This window comes from Phyllobates terribilis, unplaced genomic scaffold (assembly GCF_046119375.1).
Source record: "Phyllobates terribilis strain yellow unplaced genomic scaffold, ASM4611937v1 Scaffold_1__5_contigs__length_1240528914, whole genome shotgun sequence".
Classification (NCBI taxonomy): Eukaryota; Metazoa; Chordata; class Amphibia; order Anura; family Dendrobatidae; genus Phyllobates; species Phyllobates terribilis.
The window spans coordinates 158,817,783-158,839,206 of NW_027362761.1; the positions used below are offsets into that span (position 1 = coordinate 158,817,783).

At 40.3% G+C, this 21,424-nt stretch overlaps 1 protein-coding gene across 2 annotated transcripts in view; it reads left to right on the forward strand.

Moving 5' to 3' along the window:
• Positions 1 to 21,424, forward strand: part of BRD10 (bromodomain containing 10) — a 76,839-nt gene that overhangs the window by 45,740 nt on the left and 9,675 nt on the right. For both annotated transcript variants that reach the window (XM_073668951.1, XM_073668958.1), the window contains exons 3-7: positions 2,274 to 3,688; positions 4,827 to 4,891; positions 9,670 to 9,759; positions 16,270 to 16,385; positions 17,080 to 17,243. In XM_073668951.1, coding sequence (XP_073525052.1) covers positions 2,274 to 3,688; positions 4,827 to 4,891; positions 9,670 to 9,759; positions 16,270 to 16,385; positions 17,080 to 17,243 — 1,850 coding nt within the window. The remainder of the gene's footprint in view (positions 1 to 2,273; positions 3,689 to 4,826; positions 4,892 to 9,669; positions 9,760 to 16,269; positions 16,386 to 17,079; positions 17,244 to 21,424) is intronic.

The window sequence follows — 21,424 nt, forward strand, 5'->3', positions numbered from 1 at the left end:
GCGATCAGGTGATCCGCCTGTGCTACACACGTGGTCACGATTGTTGGTATCCCTCGTTTAATGAAAGAAAAAACCCACAATGGTCACAGAAATAACTTGAATCTGACAAAAGTAATAATAAATTAAAAATCTTTGAAAATGAACAAATGAAAGTCAGTCATTGCTTTTCAACCCTGCTTCCACAGAATTTAAAAAAAAATTAAACTCATAAAATAGGCCTGGACAGAAATGATGGTACTCTTAACTTAATATTTTGTTGAACAACCTTTTGAGGCAATCACTGCAATCAAACAATTCCTGTAACTGTCAATGAGACTTCTGCACCTCTCGACAGGTATTTTGGCCCGCACCTCATGAACCAACTTCTTCAGTTGTCTCGTGTTTGAAGGTTGCCTTTTCCAGACGACATGTTACTGCTCTTTCCAAAGATGCTCAATAGGATTTAGGTCAGGGACCATAGAAGGCCACTTCAGAATAGTCCAATGTTTTCCTCTTAGCCATTCTTGGGTGTTTTTAGCTGTATGTTTTGGGTCATTATCCTGTTGCAAGACCCATGACCTGCGACTGAAACCAAGCTTTCTGACACTGGGCAGCACATTTCTTTCTAGAATACCTTGATAGTCTTGAGATTTAATTGTACCCTGCACAGATTCAAGACACCCTGTGCCAGATGCAGCAAATCAGCCCCAGATGCAGCAAATCAGCCCCAGAACATAACAGAGCCTCCTCCATGTTTCACAGTAGGGACAGTGTTCTTTTCTTGATATGCTTCATTTTTCCATCTGTGAACATAGAGCTGATGTGCCTTGCCAAAAACTTCCATTTTTGTCTCATCTGTCCATAGGACATTCTCCCAGAAGCTTTGTGGCTTGTCAACATGTAGTTTGGCAAATTCCAGTCTGGCTTTTTTATGATTTTTTTTTCAACAATGGTGTTCTCCTTGGTCGTTTCCCATGAAGTCCACTTTGGATCAAACAACGACAGATGGTGCAATCTGACACTGATGTTCCTTGAGTTGAAGTTCACCTTTAATCTCTTTAGAAGTTCTCCTGTGCTCTTTTGTTACCATTCGTATTATCCGTCTTTGATTTGTCATAAATTTTCCTGCTGCAGCCACGTCCAGGGAAGTTGGCTACAGTCCCATGGATCTTAAATTTCTGAATAATATGTGCACCTGTAGTCACAGGAGCATCAAGCTGCTTAGAGATGGTTTTATAACCTTTAACATGCTTGTCTATAAGTTTCTTTTTAATCTCCTGAGAACTCTTTCCTTTGCTTCCTCTAGTCCATGTTGAGTGTGGTACACACCATGTCACCAAACAGCACAGTGAGTATCTGTAGCCCTATATACAGGCCCACTGACTGATTACAAGATTGTAGACACCTGTGATGCTAATTAGTGGACACAACTTGATTAAACATGTCCCTTTTGTCACATTTTCAGGGGTACCATCATTTCTGTCCAGGCCTATTTCATGAGTTTAATTTTTTTTTAATTTCTGTGGAAGCAGGGTTGAAAAGCAATGACTGACTTTAATTTGTTCATTTTCATATATTTTTAATATATTACTTTTGTCAGATTCAAGTTATTTCTGTGACCATTGTGGGTTTTTCTTTCATTAAATGAGGGGTACCAACAATTTTGTGTGTATTTATAGCAGTAATCCCCGATCTTCTATGAACGCTGGCCACAAATCGGCGTTCACAGGAGTATTGTAATAATAGATACAGAGGTCTTCTACAGAGGTCTTCTGCAGACCCCCGGCTGTCATGACAATCCATCGGCACCCCGCAATCACGTGACTGAGGCACTGATGGGCGGGATGTATGATGCGATTCCTGCAGTGTTAAATTCTGCTTTCAGAGATTGACAGCGGGATTTAACTGGTTAATCGGGGACATATGACGTAAATATACATCATGTCGTGAAAGGGTATAAAATATAACTTTAAAAACCCCTTCACGATGAGTTAAATCCCGCTGTCAATCTGACAGTGGGATTTAACGCACTTGCGCACACTTTCATATCATTATCACACATTTGGGCACCAAGGCCAATTTTTTATTTTTTTTTCCCAGTTTTGATTAATGATGCCTATCGCCTTTTTAAATAGGATTGGTAAAAGTGCAAAAGATGACCTATATTATGTAGCAACTAAGTTGCTTCGTTTAGAAGTGAGAAAATTAAAACTGATCATGCTTTCCGTATAGTCAAAGTGTAGGACCTATGCATGTTGTGTTTTTTTTGTAATTTTTGTTCTTTATCATTTTAGAATTAAGGAACAAGAGAAGAAAGAAGCAGAGGAAGCCAACCTGAAGGAAATGGATGAGTGGGATAGAGGTCTCCTAGCTCTTACAGCACCTTCATCAATGGAGACAATGTGGGAAATACCAGCCATAGGTCATTTTCTTTGCTTAGCACAGCAAATCTTAAACCTGCCTGAAATAGTGTTTTATGAACTGGAGCGGTGCTTATTGATGCCTCAGTGTAATGTATTTTTGGCAAAGATAATGACTTCACTATTAAGCCCTCCACATAGCAGACTAACTTTACATCGACGCCCCAACCTCCCATACAGAGCCTGGGAAACTGCACTTAGGCAAAAGGTTCAGCAGTGGTATACTGTTATAGGTCAAGCTGAGAAGCCTGACCGTTGCGCTGAGAAGCTTGGGCTTTGCCCTCAGTTTTTTAAAGCTCTAGGTGAAGTTAATCCACTTGAACATAAAACATTTCACGAGTTAACTTTTTACCAGAAAGTATGGTTACTAAAAGGTCTTTGTGATTTTGTCTATGAAACACAAAGCGAAGTACAAGATGCTGTGCTTGGGCAACCAATTCATGAATGCAGAGAGGTAATTCTAGGTTATGATACCCAGGAAAATGCTTACATTCACTTTCCCCAGTTTTGTGGTGCAGATGTGCGAGTCTACAAACAGAGACCCTTTAAAGCACCTGAATTTCCTGTCCCATCGGTTAAAATTAAAAGAACTCCCCGTATAAAATTGAGCAGGTCAAAATGCAAATACTCTAAAAAAAGGAATGGAATTTTAAAAAATGTTAAGAAGGTGGTATCTTCAACCTGTTCAACTAATTCAGAGAAGTACAGTGACTTTAAGGAAGAAAGTTCTGCAAACTGTCACGGGAGCAACTGCAATAACCTCTCTGACAGTGACATGAAGCCAGACTGTGGGCATGAAGACAACCACTGCCACTCCTGCAGTATGACAGTTTCTTGCAAAGAAAATGTAGAAAAGCCTGTTGGTCCTGGGGAGCTTCTGGGATATGGAGAACCTCTCAGTCCAGGAGAGGTTAGAATCCTTGAAAATGTAGATAAATATTCTGAAACTACCTTACTGAAGGCTGACACTAGCCCATTGAAAGAAAATGCACTTAAAACGTATCAAGTCCATATGAATGGCTACCACACTGACAATACTGAGGTTATTTGCCACAGGGTAGCAATGGACATTATCTTAGACCATCCTCTAGTAAACCATAAAAAACTAAGTCTGAATAAGATGCGAGCAAAGAAGAAGAAAAATAAAAAAATAAAGGATCTACTAAATAAAAGCATACAGGGTAAATGTGAAAATTTCCAAACACATTCAATCAAATCTCTTAAGTCTGAAATGTTTAGTAAATTGTATCTAAACAAAAAACAAGCCAAGCAGAAGAAGCACAAGTCTGGTGAGTACCATATGAATTATATACTTCACTTACAATAGATTTCCATCAGTCCAGAGATCTTTGGTCTAGGAATCCTAAGGAATACAACAAAGAGGCGCCTATGCAGAAATGGTAGCAATTTGCTTCACTCAGTGTCCACGGCATCTGCAGCTGTTCATGTATGCCAGGGGGATGCAGCATCGGCACATGGGTGTCTAAGCTTTTGTGACAGCATGTCTGCTTTAACGCCAATATGCTTGCCACCTAATGCTGGGAGCAAGAGAATATATTGTGTGAACATCCAGGAGTTTAGCATTGCTGATAATATTCTACCTTGGCGTCTCCTAATATTCTACCTTGGCGTCTCCCAGACAGTCCATGCTGTATCATTAAAGGGGATATCCAGGACTTTAAAAAAAATTAAAAAAAAGAGCATGGAGTTGCTAACAGAGGCAACTACCTGTCTGTTGTACCCGGCGCCGGTCATTGATCGCTCCTGCCGGAGATTCAGCTGCTTCCTGTCAGGGCAGTGATTTCTCTTCCTGCTGACAGGGCAGGACTACTGGTGTCCTGCTGATTGACAGCTGGCTCTCCCCTGCCTAATTGGAGGCAGCCAGCTGTCAATCAGCATTATGCCAGTAGTCCCGCCCTGTCAACAGGAAGAGAAACTGCTGTTCTGTTGACAGGGATCAGCTGAATCTTTCATAAGTGGTCAATGGCTGGCATCTGTTACAACAGGCAGGTAGTTGCCTCTGTCAGCAACTACTTAATTTTTTTTTTTTTTTTAAATCTTGGATATCCCCTATAATATAAAAGTCATTCAAGATGTATAAATATTCATTAGTATATAATTCAAGTATTAGTATAGTAACATGGTGCAGATGCTCCCAGACAGAACCTGCACTAAGACAAGCTAATAATGTAAATTAGCCATTGGCAATTGCACTTTACTCATTTATTAACACAATTAAAAGGTTTACTGGTTAATTTGAATTATTTTTAACACCTGCTCAAAAAGGATCTCTTTACTGTACAATAAGCAATGTAAGGAGTTTGTATCCGTTACAAACCTGAGTTCCAGATTTTCTATTGATCTGGACCTGTCATTCATCAAATCTGTCTACGGTTTCTTACAAAGATATTCTTGATTTTTTGGAAGGAAAGAAAATGGTGATTATGAAGAGGAAAGTGTCTGCAGCTTCACCCTCTTCTCCTGAATTCCAGGTAACTGATTTTCTTCAGTTTACAAAGGACTGAACCCTTTTCAACTACAATCGGGTCATAATGTAATGGCAAGTAGCCAGAGCCTTTATTCATTGCACTATTATCTTCAATAGATATTTTAGTTTTCTGGGTATATCAAAATAAATAAATAAAAAAAATAAAAAAATACTTCATATGGGTACGTCTTTGTAGGCACTGTAAGGATCCACTTACCTGGTGTGAATCACAATAAAGAGGACCTGTCTGGGGTCGAATATCCTGCTAACTAAAGATATGACTGTAAAGCCCCTGTAATACTTTTATACCTTTCTAGTAGAATTTTATTGGAGTATTATATGAGAAATCTATTTTTGAAGTTTTATTCTCGGGTGCATTGGTGCAGACGCTTCATTCCTCAGCTCTGCGGCACTTTGCCACCCACCACCAATCTCCAGTTGTTGATTGGCAGGTCACTCTTTCCTCTTTTATCGGTCTCCCTGCACAGTCATCACCCGAGTTCCTTTCATCAGAAGGGGCAGTGCTTGTGCAGTGAGCTCCTGATGATCATGCAAGATCAATATAGTGGCTCCCGCAAAATCATAACTATCTCACTGCGCAGGCACCACCCCTTCTGATAAATGACAGTGCCTGCACAGCAGAGACAGGTCACTGAGGGGCGAGTGACCTCTCAATCAATGACCGTAGGCTGGTGGTGGAAGGTGGAGTATAGCACAGCTGGTGAGTGAAGGGCCTGACCTGATGCACTTAAGAATAAAAACTTCAAAAACAAAAGTGCAAGTGCATCAAACGTGACAACGGTGTTTTATTGTTTCAAAGGGGTCACAAGACCCTCTTTGTAACAATCGGACCCCCACGATGAGAATCGCGGGTGCCGATGGTTACCAAGGTACCCCCAAGGTCATGTGGTGATCCTAGAGAATACGGTGGCCTGTGAGACACAGCTATACGCTGGGTCTCACAGGCTGTGTCAGCGATTCACTGATTGCTGTCATGCACTGTAGTACACGTTTACAGTTCACGTTTCAATCTGCGTTCTAAAAGCCAAGTAGCGCTCCTTCCCATCTTATTCCTGCCGTGTGCTCAAACAGTAGTGTAAAACCACATATGCCACATTCAGGAGAAATTGCATAACAAATTGTAGGCCAAAAAGCAAGGAAAGTCAGCTTCACTCGCCATAAGAAGTAGAAAATGCACGAATCCAGTAGTTCACCAGCAAAAAGATAAAGGACAAAAAAAATCCAGCGTGATGAACTTCTAAAAACAAATATTTCATGAAAATCTTAAAAATGGACTCATGTCCAGAGACCCAGAGAATGTGGTTCAATAACAGACGCGTTTTGGAAAACCTTCCTTAATCCTTGTCCATTTGTAGGGTCCAATTTCTCCCATTACCCCTCGTGTAAATTATAAATTTGGTGCTAAAAACAGTATTATAGTGGGAGTGGGGGGGGGGGGATAAATTAAAAAAATTTTTGTTCTCACACCTAACTGTAGGTTAAATTCTCAGTACTCGTTTCCAAAATGTAGTCGCTTGTGGGGGATTTCTGCTGTTTTTCGCATGTCAGGGGCTCTGCAAATGCGACATGGCATTTACAATCTATTCCAAATAGATTACAAATTAGATTTACAAATGGCGCTCTTTAGTTTCCTAATCCTGCCTTGTGCCCAAACAGGAGTTTTTGATCACATATGGGCTATCATCGCGTTTGGGAGAAATTGCGTAACAAATTACGGGGTCCGTTTTCTCCCATTATCCATTGTGAAAATTTACAAATTTGGGGCTAAAACTAAATCTTTGTGAAAAAAAAAAAAGAAAATTTTTAATATGACAACCTAATGTTATCAAATTCTGCGTAGTACCTGTGGGTTCAAAATGCTCACTATGCCCCTGGATAAAATCCTTGAGTGGTGTAGTGTCCAAAATGGGGTCACTTGTGGGGGTTTCCACTGTTTAGGCACATCAGGGGCTCTATAAACACGACATGGCGTCCGCTGTTAATTCCAGCCATTTTTTGCGTTCAAAACTTCAAATTGTGCTACTTCCATTCCGAGCCCTGGCATGCGCCAAAACAGTAGTTTTGACCACATATGCGGTATCTGCGTACTCGGGATAAAATGGACCCCAAAATTTGTTGTGTGAATTTCTCCTGTTAGGCTATGTGCCCACGATGCAGAAATGCTCAGGATTTTTTCCTGAGCGTTTCTGCATCTCCCTGGCAGAAAAAAACACATGAGGATTGTACATGAGGATTGTACATGCGTTTTCCTGCCAAGGACATGCGGATGTGAGGCGTTCTTCACATGCATTTCCACATGCAGGTTGACAAGCGCTTTCCAAGCGATTTTAGCATCACTTGGAAAGTGCTTGACAACTTGGTCACACTATATAAATCCATGCAAACAGCATGGATTTATATAGTGTGACCTGAGAGAATGTCAAAAAATAAATATATACTTACTCTCCGATGGCCCCTGCAGTCTTGCTTCGCTCGGTCCCGGCTGCCGGCAGCGGTACACTGAAGGACCTGCCGACGTCAGCGTCGCGTGACCCGTCACATGACTCTGACGTCAGCGCAGGTCCTTCATTCCATTGCGAAGTGCCTGGAAGCAAGGAGGAGCGCACCGCGGGCCGCCGGAAGGTAAGTATACATTTATTTTTTATTTTATTCTCTTTTTTAATGGTACCTGGGTGTGGATGAGACTCTCCTCTCCTTTACACCCGGGTACCATCCGCACATTAGAACGTGCCAATTACGCAAGTACAGATGCAGTCTTGCGGAATTGGAGCGTTCTAATGCAAGTCAATGGCGGCGAAAATGCAGCACTTCCGCAAAATAATTGGTAGTGCTGCGTTTTTTTTTCCGCAATGATAATCCGCAGCGGAAATTTCCGCAGCATGTGCACAGCACATGCGGATTATCATTGGGGAACATGGCAGGCCTTCTACCATGTGTTTTTTAAGCGTTTCTGCAGCGGTTTTGCCGCTGCGGAAACGCTTAAAAAACGCATCGTGGGCACACAGCCTTACCCTTGTAAAAATAAAAAATTTGGGGCTAAAGTAAAATTTTACTGGGAAAAAAAAGTAAAGTGTTCATTTTTTTTTCCTTCCACATTGCTTTAGTTCCTGTGAAGCACCTGAAGGGTTAATAAAGTTCTTGAATGTGGTTTTGAGGACCTTGAGGGGTGCAGTTTTTAGAATGTTGTCACTTTTGGGTATTTTCTGTCATAAAGGCACCTCAAAGTCACTTCAAATGTGATGTGGTCCCTAAAAAAAATGGCATTGTAAATTTTGTTGGAAAAATTAGAAATTGCTGATCAACTTTTAACCTTACTTATGTTTAAAAAATGATGCAGATAAAAAGACATGTAAATGTTATTTATTAACTATTTTGTGTGACGTAATTTTGGTTTAAGGACATAAGAATTTAAAAGTTTGAAAACTGAGATTTTCTAAATTTTTGCCAAAGTTCCGATATTTTTTACAAATAAACGCAAGTGATATTGAACAACTTTTACCACTATCATGAAGTACAATATGTCACGAATAAACAGTCTCAGAATCACTGGGATCCGTTGAAGCGTTCCAGAGTAATTACTTCATAAAGTGTCACTGGTCAGGTTTCAAAAATTTGGCCTGGTCATTAAGGTCGAAATTGGCTCGGTCACTAAGGGGTTAATGTTGGCAATAATATATCAGATCACAAGTCTGCATAGCTTCTAAAGCTAAAGTTTAGAAATGGTGAAAAAAAAATACATTGTGATATTAGAAACGATACAGTAAAGTTTAAACTTGGTAATTGTGTGCCTGTAGCATATAGCTAGCTGATAGAGATAATTATACGTCCAGCCAAACAGAAGTGTGGCAGCTCCAACATTGCCATAGTTGTATGATAGAAGATGGGGGCTGAAGTGGAGGTAGCAGCAAAACAAAGGTCCGATTCCAAATCAAATGAAACTAGTTCAAATGCCTTACAAAGCAGGCTCCTCTACAAATATATATCTGACGTCATTCGAGCATGCTGGGTGCTACAGAAACCTGAGGCGGCTAGGAATTGGGAAGTTGTGGCCGCCAGCAGTTGATCACCGTTGGATCATGGAGAGGTAAGTAACACTCAATATGTTTGAAAGTAATTTTTCACTCGTAATGCCTATATGAAATGAGATTTCGTAGTTTTGGTACTTGTCACTAATGTCAGCACAACACATAATCTCTTGACCGGTAAGGCATGCTTGCTATTAATGTATTTTATGCTCCCTGGTTATATGGGGTTGACGCTGCCTGCAGCATCGTAGTGAGGATGTATTCATGCAGGTTACTGGAGGAACTCTGGGAAAGTGTAATGGAAAGCAAAGCTAATTACGATAAGAGTTTTTGTACAGTTAGTATGCAAATTGCCTCTTCAGAAAAAAAGAGGACTTGTACTCTATAGCGCCACCTATTGGAAGTAGCAATCCTACAAGTCACAATCAACCCTTTAACGAGTCATGCAATATGACTTAGGATAAAAGCCAAATCAGAATCTCAATTTGCAGACACGGTGTTTCGGGCTGTTGGCCCTCGTCAGTGCAAAGTGTGAGAACGGATTTGGCTCCGTGAGAGGCTCTGGACTGAGGTCTAAGGGGTAACTCTTCTCCTTATGGAGAGTGACACACCAGCTCTGGCACGTCAAGGTGTAGTTAGTGAAATGTCTGTACGCCAAGTAAATGTGTGCAAGCAGGAAAATCATAATTAGCAGTTTATTGGCAATGCTTGATTATGTTTTCGTTTTTATTTTCAGCTTGTCTGCACAAATCTTAATGAACTCAGGGAACTGATTAAGAAAATAGAGGGAGAGCTGAAGTGTATGGAAAACAACAAAAAGAAGTCGGTAAGATTATCCATTACTATTTCAACTTGGGAGCTTTCAGTTCTAACCTATCCACAATAGTCATGGCAGAAATTGTTTGTACCCTTGAAATTGTTTCAGAAAATGAAGAAGTACTTCTCCCAGAAAATGATTGCAATTACACGTTTTTGTTATACACCTGTTTATTTCCTTTGTGTGTATTGGAACAACACAAACAAACAGAGAAAAAAAGGCAAATTGGACATAATTTCACACACAACCCCAAAAATGTGCTGGAAATATTTGTTGGCACCCTCCATTTCATATTTGGTTGCACACCCTTTGGAATAAATAACTGCAATCAATCGCTTCCTATAACCATAAACAAGCTTCATACATCTTTCAACTGGAATTTTTGACCACTCTTCTTTTGCAAACTGCTCCAGGTCTCTCATATTTGAAGGGTGCCTTCTCCCAACAGCAATTTTAAGATCTCTCCACAGGTGTTCAATGGGATTTAGACGCGGACTCATTGCTGGCCACTTCAGAACTCTCCAGTGCTTTGTTTCCATCCATTTCTGGCTGCTTCTTGAAGTATGTTTATTGAAAACGAAAAAAAGGTATCTGCGCTGGTGTAGGTGAATAAAGATGAGCTGTGACCAAAATAATTTAAAATATAAATATTTATTGGTTAATAGTTAAAAAGGTATGAAACATTAAAACTGATATTTTTTCAGGTATGATCAATGGGGGTAGCTGGCCTCCTAAGAGCAATATAAGAGCACAGTAGAGGATAAAAATTGATTGGTGATAATCTTGCTTGGAGTAGGCTCCAGGGAATGACAGAGATAATGGCTTGAATTAAATGATGGGAACCTAGGAGGGAAGGAGAGGGAAAGGGTTAAAGTAGGCCTGTAATTCTGGGAGTAAAGTAGCCTAATTAAAATGAGGAGAGAAAAAAAATATATATATATATATATATATATATATATATATATATATATATATATATATATATATATATATATATATATATATATATATATATATATCCTAGTTGGGGTATAGATGTGGACGTGGCGTTTAGTAAAACTCCGAAGAGGCGGTCTGGATTACAGATCTGTCGGGACACAATGGTGTTTAGGGAAAAGGACCCAAAAAGTAGCAGACAGACTCCCAGTGTTGGGAAAGATACCTTAGTTGAAAGGTGTAGGAGGTAGCTGGAAAGTATGGGTTCTGCGTAGGTAACGTAGCTGTTTGATGTCCTACCTAGTAGGACCAGATATAAATAATAATGATTAGGTATAGGTATAAATATATCTCAGGAGATATAGATAAATGAGTGCCTGAGGATAATCAGGTTATATGAGACCAACCTGTGTTAAGGCTGGTAAGATATGAAGTGATTCCAATTTATGTTTTAAGAACAAAGTCCATCATAACAGGCATCGATGAATAAAAGAAAAGCTTTACTGTGGCGGGCACAGTTTGTGCTGGTGTACCTGGTGTAGCGGAGGAGGCTGCTGTTGTTGCAGGCACGTTGATTCTTGAGTCTCCCCTTGTTGGAGGTGCTGATAGGTCGTTCGGTACTGACCTGATGATGAAAACTGTGAAGCTGGATTCTGTAGCACTGCACTCGGAGTCCCGGCCGGAGGCTCCGGTAGCAGCGAAAGTACAGAGGTGCCTACTTCCTGCTTGCGGAGGGTGGCGGGGTGTCCGGTCACGTGGTAGGTGACGTCAGATCCCGCGATCTCTCGCGATAGAGCGGGTATGGATAGCACTGAGGACCTTTCCTACGCGTTTCGGATTTGCACGGAATCCTTCGTCAGGGATGGTCCTCCAGTGCTGAGAGGTTCCTTAAATAGGTGGGTACTCGGTCCTCATGTGTTATTCAATTACAGGTGAAGGCAATCATTCGGTTCCTGTGATCACCATGGTTCGTATCTCAGACACCTTTGTAACTCCACGTTGCTGTAGATTTTGTTGTAGTTTTAATAATTGATGTTTGAGAATAGGTTAACGGCGTGATACATATTAAAGTTCTGGTATTCATTAAAAAGCAAAAAGTTCAATCTCACTGTTGAGACCTTTTGGTCTTAGTGAATTAAGTTTAAAGATCCAGCCACTTTCAATGCGGGACATCTGGTTAATGTAGTGGCCCTGTCGCCAATGTTTTTGTACGATCTGAATGCCAGTAATTTGGATACCTTTAATCGAGCCTCCGTGTTTATCAGCAAAATGTTTGGAGAGGGGGTGTTTAGCAAATTTGGTGCGTATATTACGTATGTGTTCCCCCACTCTCCTGGTTAGGGGACGTATTGTGCGGCCCACATATATCTTGTCACAGGGGCACTTAAGTCCGTAAATGACTCCCTTAGTGGTACACGTGATGAAGTCCTTGATTGGAAACTCTATATCTCCATGGGATATTTTGTTTTGTTTTTTAGTGTGTAGATGTTTGCATACTGTGCACTTCCCACATGGAAAGAAGCCGACTGGGTTTGTAGATGGGCTATTAGGCAAGGGAGTAAATGAAGGATTTTTGATAGATGGGGCTACTAGATTGCCCAAATTTCTGGCTCTCCTAAATATGAATCTAGGTTTAGGGGGGGATCATTTCCCCTACTATCTTGTCATCCTTGAGGATATTCCAATGTCGCTGGACAATTTTTCTAATGAGGTGGGTATTGGAATTGTAAGTGGTGATTATAGGGATATCAATGTTGAAGTCATTAAGTTGTTTATTGTTGGCACTTCTGGTAGCCATTAGTTCTGTTCGGGGAGTTTTATATATCTCTTTTCTGGCCTTGGTCAAGAGTAATGGGTCATATCCTTTATCAAGGAATTTGGCCGTTAAAAGATTGGCTTCATTTTCAAAGTCATTTGGTTTTGAGCAATTTCTATAGAGTCTTTTAAACTGGCTGTTCGGTACATTTAGGAGCCAGCTGGGGAGATGACAACTGCTAGTATGGATAAAATTATTGGTGTCGGTAGGTTTGAAGAAAGTGCGAGTGCATATTTGATTATCTTTGATGTATATGTCTAAGTCTAAAAAGTTCACCTGTTTGGTGCTTATTGATGAGGTGAATTGGAGAAAAAATTCATTATTATTAAGCTCTGTGAGGAATTGTTGGAGAGAATCCTGGTTCCCTGACCAAATAAACAAGATGTCGTCGATGAAACGGCGCCACAGGATTAGATCCGGATGTAGTTTACCATTGGTGAAGATGTGGTGATGCTCCCACATCCCTACATATAAATTTGCGTAACTTGGCGCAAATCGTGTGCCCATTGCGGTGCCCCATCTCTGCCTGTAGTGTTTATCCTCATATTTAAATGAGTTATGGTTTAAAATAAAAAGCATGCACTTCTCGATAAAATTGATTTGTTTTTCTAGCATGGTAGTATGTGTCTTTAGAAAGAATTTTGCAGCTTGGCATCCTTTTTGATGTTGGATAACCGTGTAGAGGGATGTAACATCCAAGGTTCCTAATATGTAGTGGTTTTGCCATTAAATTTTATCCAACAGTTGTAGAGTATGGTTTGTGTCTTTGAGGTGAGCTGGCAGAAGGGGAGCTAGATTTTGTAAATGATTATCAATGTACCTGGATAAGTTGGAAGTCAAGCTTTGGATGCCAGATATAATAGGTCTGCCAGGTGGATTTGTCATAGACTTGTGGATCTTTGGAAGATAGTAAAATATAGCAATTCTTGGATAGGGTGGGAGTATGAATTCATATTCGTTTTTGCTTAGAAGGCTTTCATTAAGGCCTTCATCCAGTAGTTTTTTTAATTCCACCGTATATAGAGGAGTAGGGTCAGAGGGCATACGTTCGTAGGTGTGTTTGTCCCCGAGGAGTCGGAGGCATTCTTTGTGGTATTGTATGTGGTCCAAGATAACAATCCCTCCGCCTTTATCCGCTGGACGTATGACTAAATCCTGGTTCTGTGCTAATGTTTTAATCGCTATGCGTTCACCTCGTGTGAGGTTATATTTAACTTTAGAGCAGTTTTTGTCCCTAATACGGTATATGTCATCAATGACATTTTTTTGAAATGCTTCCATTGATTCCGAATACTCGTTCAGGGGATGGAAATTAGATTTTTTTCTAAGAGTGGTATAATGGATACTCTGATTGGAGGTCTGGGGGGAGTGGTTGATGTTGGTGGTGTTTTTTAGAAAATGTTTTTTTATGGATAGCTGTCGCATAAATTTCTTGTCAAAGCGGCATGCTGGTGCGAACTTTAGGCCCTTATTTAATAGTTGACATTCATCCGGTTTCAAAGTATAATGACTCAGGTTGAAGATGGAAGAAAGGTCTTTATTTATTTCCTGAGGGTATAACTTCTTCTTTTTGGTGAGTCCCCCCCCCCCCCCCCCCCTGCGGCCCCTCTGACATTTTTTTGTGGGACCCTGTGAAAAAAATTTGAGTTGGCCGGACGTTTACGAACTTGCGGATGTTGGGAGTTGGTATCCTGTGATGTGTGGGTGTAAGGATTATTAACATGAAGACTATTGGTGTTTGATTCCGGAGCCAGGGGTTCTGGTACTGGTCTCGTTGGAGATATTGGTGTGCTGGGAGAGCTGGGTAAAATACTGAACCTATTGTGTAGGTCTAGTGGTTCATCAGTGGTGGGGTTTAGAGCAGGTTGGATAATGGGGGTGGAGGGTCTAGAGTTAGATGGTATAGGGGGGGGGGCTAGGGATGGAATCTAGGTGGGAAGTGGGGTGAACGGAAAAAACGTCTTCTGATTGGTCCAGGCTGCCTTCTATTTCGTCTATGACTTCGAAAATTTCCGGGTTTGAAGTTTGGTCAGTGTGGTGGTCTGGTATTGCATCTCGACCAAATTTCTTCCGTTTTTTAAGGAGAATCTCTTTTTCTTTTGTATGGATTCTATTCCTAATATTATTGGATAGGTTGATAATATCTGGATGATTCTGGTGAGGTTTTATCTCTTTAAATAATGTGGATATAACGTGCTTATTTGCAGTAAGATTACGTTTTCTTTTTTCTATTATAAAGGTAACTGCTTGTTTTGAAAAATTTTTGAACATAGTTTCCCATTCAGCTAGTGTGGTGGGATCTGCACACCCTTTGGAATAAATAACTGCAATCAATCGCTTCCTATAACCATAAACAAGCTTCATACATCTTTCAACTGGAATTTTTGACCACTCTTCTTTTGCAAACTGCTCCAGGTCTCTCATATTTGAAGGGTGCCTTCTCCCAACAGCAATTTTAAGATCTCTCCACAGGTGTTCAATGGGATTTAGACGCGGACTCATTGCTGGCCACTTCAGAGCTCTCCAGTGCTTTGTTTCCATCCATTTCTGGCTGCTTCTTGAAGTATGTTTAGGGTCATTGTCCTGCTGGAAGACCCATAACTTAGGACGCAAACCCAGCTTTCTGACACTGGGCACTACATTGCAACCCAAAATCCTTTGGTTATCTTCAGATTTCATGATGCCTTGCACACAGTAAAGGCACCCAGTGCCAGCGGCGGCAAAACGACCCTAAAACATATTTGACTGTAGGTACTATGTTCTTTTTCTTTTGTACGCCTCATTCTGTTTTCTGTAAACAGAATGATGTGCTTTACCAAAAAGCTCTATCTAGGTCTCATCTGTCTACAAGACACCTTCCCAGAAGGATTTTGGCTTACTCGCGTACATTTTGGCAAACTGCAGTCTAGCTTTTTTATGTCTCTGTCAGCAGTGGGATCCTCCTGGGTGTACTGCCATAGCATTTCATTTCATTCAAGTGTTGATGGCTAGTTGACACTACTGCACCCTGAGCCTGCAGGACTGCTTGAATTTCTTTGGAACTTGATTGTGGCTCCTTATCCACCATCCAGACTGTCCTGTGTTGCAACCTTTCATTAATTTTTCTGACATCCATGTCGAGGGAGATTAGCTACAGTGCCATGGGTTGTAAACTTCTTAATTATGTTGCGCACCGTGGACAAAGGAACATCAAGGTCTCTGGAGACTTTTGATATTCATTCAACAATTTTGGTTCTCAATTACTCAGAGTTCTCTTCTCCTCTTTCTGTTCTCCATGCTTAGTGTAGCACACACAGACACACAATGCAAACAATGAGTCAACTTCTCCCCTTTTTATCTGGTTTCAGGTGTGATTCATGTTGCCCACACCTGTTACTTGCCACAGGTGAGTTTGAAAAAGCATCACAGGCTTGAAATAAAGTTGTGTGCCAACAATTTTGTCCAGCCCATTTTTGGAGTTCAGCGTCAAATGATGTCCCATTTGCCGTTTTTTTTTTTTATTATTTTGTGTTGTTCCAATACACACAGGAAATAGACATGTGTATAACAAAACATGTGTAATTGCAACAATTTTCTGGGAGAAATACTTCATTTTCTGGAACAATTTCAAGGGTGCCAACACTTTCGGCCATGACTGTATGTGTTCAGCTATAGATGGATAGATATCCACTGTGATACGTGAGATGGGTAGCTATATGTAGATTTATGAGAGCTTGAAAATTAGACAAACCCACTGTTAGAACAAATGTCTCATATTAATGTTTTAGGGAAAGTGGCACTTCAGGAGACAAGGTGTGAAAGAGCTACATAGCACCTTGACGCGTCTGTTAAAAGAGCTGTTGCCATGGGAACCAAAGCTGCAAAAAGCTTTTCAGAAAAACCGGTAATAATGTGTTTCTCTCATTGCGTTTCATGTCTAGAGACCTATTCTTTTTCTTTTTTTATCATAAAAAATTAAATAAATTCTTGTTTCCTAAAAATAATTTATAGCATTCACTTCGTCCGTCAAGCAGAGTAACCATGTCTAATATAGACTACTTACTAATTTCTAAATGCTCATATAGTTATTTAGCACTACAGGCCTCAAGAACTGCACCATATACTTTCCCAGAAGTACTTAATACATAAAGTTTAGGAGGAGCACCAGTACATGCTCCATATGGCACCAAAGAGTTATTGCGCTTCTGTACATCACATTGGGTCTCTATAAAGATATATGCTTTTATATGATCCCTTGTAAATGAAAACCGAATATTTTGTTTGTTTGTTTTTTTCACAAAAAGATCCAATATGTGCATGTTAATCCTAAAAAGGGGTTGTCCAGGCTGAAAAGAAAAGCCTGCAGTCATTCTATAGACTGCCAATTTCACGGTCACGATTTCAGCGTAAGTGGGTGACATGCTGACTAGATTCTCAGCCACCTTTCCCAGCTCAGAAAACCTTGTTTTTAAGTTCTTTATTGATTATAATTATTGTATTGTGTATGTGTTTGGACTGTGTGATTGAAGAACTCATTGTACTGAAATATAATTAAGGGTTAATTATACTTCTTCATTGTCCTATCTGTTTTTCTGCAGGGCACGACTCAGAAGAGATTACGATGATTTCCTAAAACTGACAAATTCAGAAAATCTTACCAGGGAAGCCTGTAATGAAGAATGTGACACTAACAAATCTCCAAAGTCTCTCTCAAAAACAATGGTTTCCTGTCAAAAGGAAATGCCGGAAAAAGGCTCTCCTGGTATGAATTCAGAGTTTTCTTTATATGAAGAGTTAGTAAAAGGTGTACAATTTTTTTATTTTTTTTTCTTTTCTTTTAAATCCTGAAACAAATCCTAGCAATAAAGTAAATCCTGTTCAAAAGTTAACATGCCCCTTACACCCTTCACGACATTTGATGTACCTATACATTGGATGAGGGTCCCCGACCGATGACCTATAGGTACGTCATGGCGATTGTGCGTGACACAGGAACTGCACCACGGCAATTGCAACCGGAAGCTTGGCTTACTTGATGGCTGATCCCCCAACTGTCACACCTGACTGTTTATGCCCCTAAATGTCTATTATTTATTTGTGTGTGTGTGTCTGGTAAACTAGCCAAACATAAAAAAAACAAAATAAATCTGGTATCGCTGTAATCACACCGGCCCGAAGACTAAAGTAGTCTAATCAATTATACTACACGAGGAACTGCGTAAAAAAAAATATTTCTTCATTCTGCCTCACAAAGGTCACAGTAATTCTTGGCATAGATTTATCTTGCGTTTGAGTTCTTGCATCAGGGTTTCCATGTAAATCTCTAAAATACATGATTCAGACGGAACCCTCACCGGGAAGATTCCCTATAATGAAGCAGATGGAGACACTCTGGACACAGTCTGGCCTATGATCTGGCAGTGTCCATCTTTCTAAGTGTGCATAAAAACGCGGTCCGCCACAGTTTTGTGGACATCTGAAAAGGAGACCGCGAAGGCCAGACTGAGTTCAGAGTAACTCTGCTGCCTCATTATAGTGATTGGATCCCTCAGAGTTTAATTTGAATCCACATTATTCAAAGATTTAGATGGAAAACTCTATGTAAGGGCTCAGCGTAGAGCACAAGATATATGTGATCCAAAATGTTTTATGTCAAATGTTCCCAATAAAAGCTTTTACTCAATCCACAAAAAATCAAGTCCACTCTCTCAGGTTTGTCATCTGTCAATGGAAATTAAAGGGGGCTTCAACATTACTGGTTACACACAGGTTCTGGAAAAGTGCCATCGATCCTCACCTCCCAAAAGTTTCAGTGAATTTTGTGCTCCCAAATGCCCACCTCCCCTTCCCCTTTCTGAGCCCCACAGTGTGCGTAAACCACATTTAGCATTCACATGTTTGGCATTTCTGTAGTGATGAGATCCCGCTTAATTTGCAGGTGCGTGTCTCCAGAAGCACAAGCTGGGCATAATGTGCTGGGCACTGCAATGGATGGTCACCTCAATAGCAGATTTGTAATTTTCACTTCACAGCAACCATTTCTGCTTGTTGCAGGAAAAAAACACATGGAGTCAGAATCATCACCACAACTGTAGATAAATTCCCAGAGGGGTGTAATTTCCAAAATGGAGTCACTTGAGGGGGGATTCTGTTCTTCTAGCACTTAGGGGCTCTGTATTTGGAGTCCGCCAACTATTCTAGGAAAATCTATGCTCCAGGAGGCAAATAGCGCTCCGTCCCTTCCGAGTCTCCCTGTGTGGCTAAGCAGTACTGTACAGCCACATATGGGATATGGCAACGTTTAGCAGAAATTGTGTGACAAATTTTGGTACCCTTTTTCCCTTGTGAAAAATGTAAAATCTGGGGCTAAAACAAATTTTTTGTGATAAAAATGTAATTATTTTTTCTTCACTGCCCGATGGTATAAAATTCTGTATCAATATGATCACTGCATTTTTAGATTAATTCATTGAGAGGTGTAGTTTGGGGTCACTTATAGGGGGGGGGGGGGGTTCTGCTGTTCTGGCACCTCAGGGGCTCTTCCAGTGGGTCATGGCTCCCACAAACCATAACCGCAAAATGTGCGCTATAATATGGCACTCCTTCTTTCCGGAGCTTTCCACTGTTCCTGAAAAGTTGCGTCAATACCCTAAATGTAATTGGGAACTCTCAGAAGAAATTGCATAACAAACTGAGAGGTCCATTTTTTTCCTACTAGCCATTTATAAAAATTAAAAATTTGGGGGCTAAAACAACATTTTAGTGGTAAAAATGTAATTATTCATTCTTCACTGTCCAGTGGTATAAAATTCTGAGGCACATGTTTCAACATGCTCACTGCACCCCTAAATGAATTCAATAGGGGTGTAGTTTGTAAAATGGGATAATTTATGGGGGGGTTCCGCTGTTTTGGCACCTCAGGGGCTTTATCAATGTGACATGGCACCCTCAAACCATTCTATCAGAATCTGAACTCCAGAATTCAATTGGTGATCCTTTACTGTCGTGCGCCCAGAAAGTAGTTTTCTGCCATATATGGGGTATCTGCGAACTCAGGAAAAATTGAACAGCAAATTGTATCGTCCATTTTCTCCTATTATCCTTGTGAAAATGCAAACTTTGGGGCTAAAGCAACATTTTTGCAGGAAACATGTTTTTGTTTTCATTTTCATGGCTCAATGTTATAAAAAAATTCTCTGAACTACCTGTGGGTTCAAAGTGCACACCACACCTCTAGATAAGTTCCTTGAGGGGTGTAGTTTCCAAAATAAGGTCACTTGTAGGGGGATTTCCACTGTTTAGGTACATCAGGGGCTCTGCAAACTTGACATAACGTCCTCTATCGATTCCCACCAATTTTTGCGTTCTAAAAGTCAAATGGTCCTTCCCTTCTGAGCCCTGCTGTGTGCTGAAACAGTAGTTTTCCCCCACATATAGAGTATTGGCATACTTGGGAGAAACTGCACAACAAATTGTACCCTCCATTTTCTCCTATTACATTTTTACAAAGGTAACATTTGAGGTTAAAGTATTTTGGAAAAAGTACAATTTTTCATTTTTTTTCTTCCACATTGCTTTAATTCCTGTGAAGCATCTGAAGGGTTAAATAACTTTATTGAATGTAGTTTTGAGCACTTTGAGAGGTGCAGTTTTTAAAATGATATCACTTTTTGGTATTTTCTGACATATAGGCCCCCCAAACTCACTTCACATGTGATGTGGTCCCTAAATCAATTGGTTTTGTAAATTTTGTTGGAAAAATTAGAAATTGCTGAAACTTTTAACCCTTCTAACTTCGTAATAGAATAAAAAATGTTCAAAAATGATGCTGATGTAAAGTAGATGTGGTAAATATTACTTATTAATTTTTCTTTGTGATATACAGGTGCATCTCACTAAATTAGAATATCATCAAAAAGTTAATTTCAGTTCTTCAATACAAAAAGTGAAACTCGTATAGAGTCATTACAAACGGTGATCTATTTCAAGTGTTTATTTCTGTTAATGATTATGGCTTACAGTCAATGAAAACACAAAAGTCATTATTTCAGTAAATGAAAATAATTAACAGAAAACCTGCAAAGGCTTCCTAAGCGTTTAAAAAGGTCGATTTAGTCTGTTTCAGTAGGCTCCACAATCATGGGGAAGACTGCTGACTTGACAGATGTCCAGAAGGCAGTCATTGACACACTCCACAAGGTCCCAGAGTCTGGAGGAAGAGTGGAGAGGCCACAATCCAAGCTGCTCGAGGTCTAGTGTGAAGTTTCCACAATCAGTGATGGTTTGGGGAGCCATGTCATGTGCTGGTGTAGGTCCACTGTGTTTTATCAAGACCAAAGTCAGCAAAGCCGTCTACCAGGAAATGTTAGAGCACTTCATGCTTCCCTCTGCCGACAAGCTTTTTGGAGATGGAAATTTCATTCTCCAGCAGGACTTGGCACCTGTCCACACTGCCAAAAGTACCAATACCTGGTTTAAAAACAACAGTATCACTGTGCTTGATTGGCCAGCAAACTCGCCTGACCTTAACCCCATTGAGAATCTATGGAGTATTGTCAAGAGGAAGATGAGACACCAGACCCAACAATTCAGATGAGCTGAAGGCTGCTATCAAAGCAACCTGGGCTTCCATAACACCTCAGCAGTGCCACAGGCTGATCGACTACATGCCACCCTGCATTGATGCAGTAATTGATGCAAAAGGAGCCCTGACCAAGTATTGAGTGCATTTACTGAACAAACATTTCAGTAGGCCAACATTTTGGATTTTAAAATCATTTTTCAAGCTGTTATAAAGTATTCTAATTTACTGAGATAATGACTTTTGTGTTTTCATTGGCTGTAATCCATAATCAACATTAACAGAAATAAACACTCTGTAATGACTATATAATATGTGTTTCACTTTTTGTATTGAAGAACTGAAATAAATTAACTTTTTGA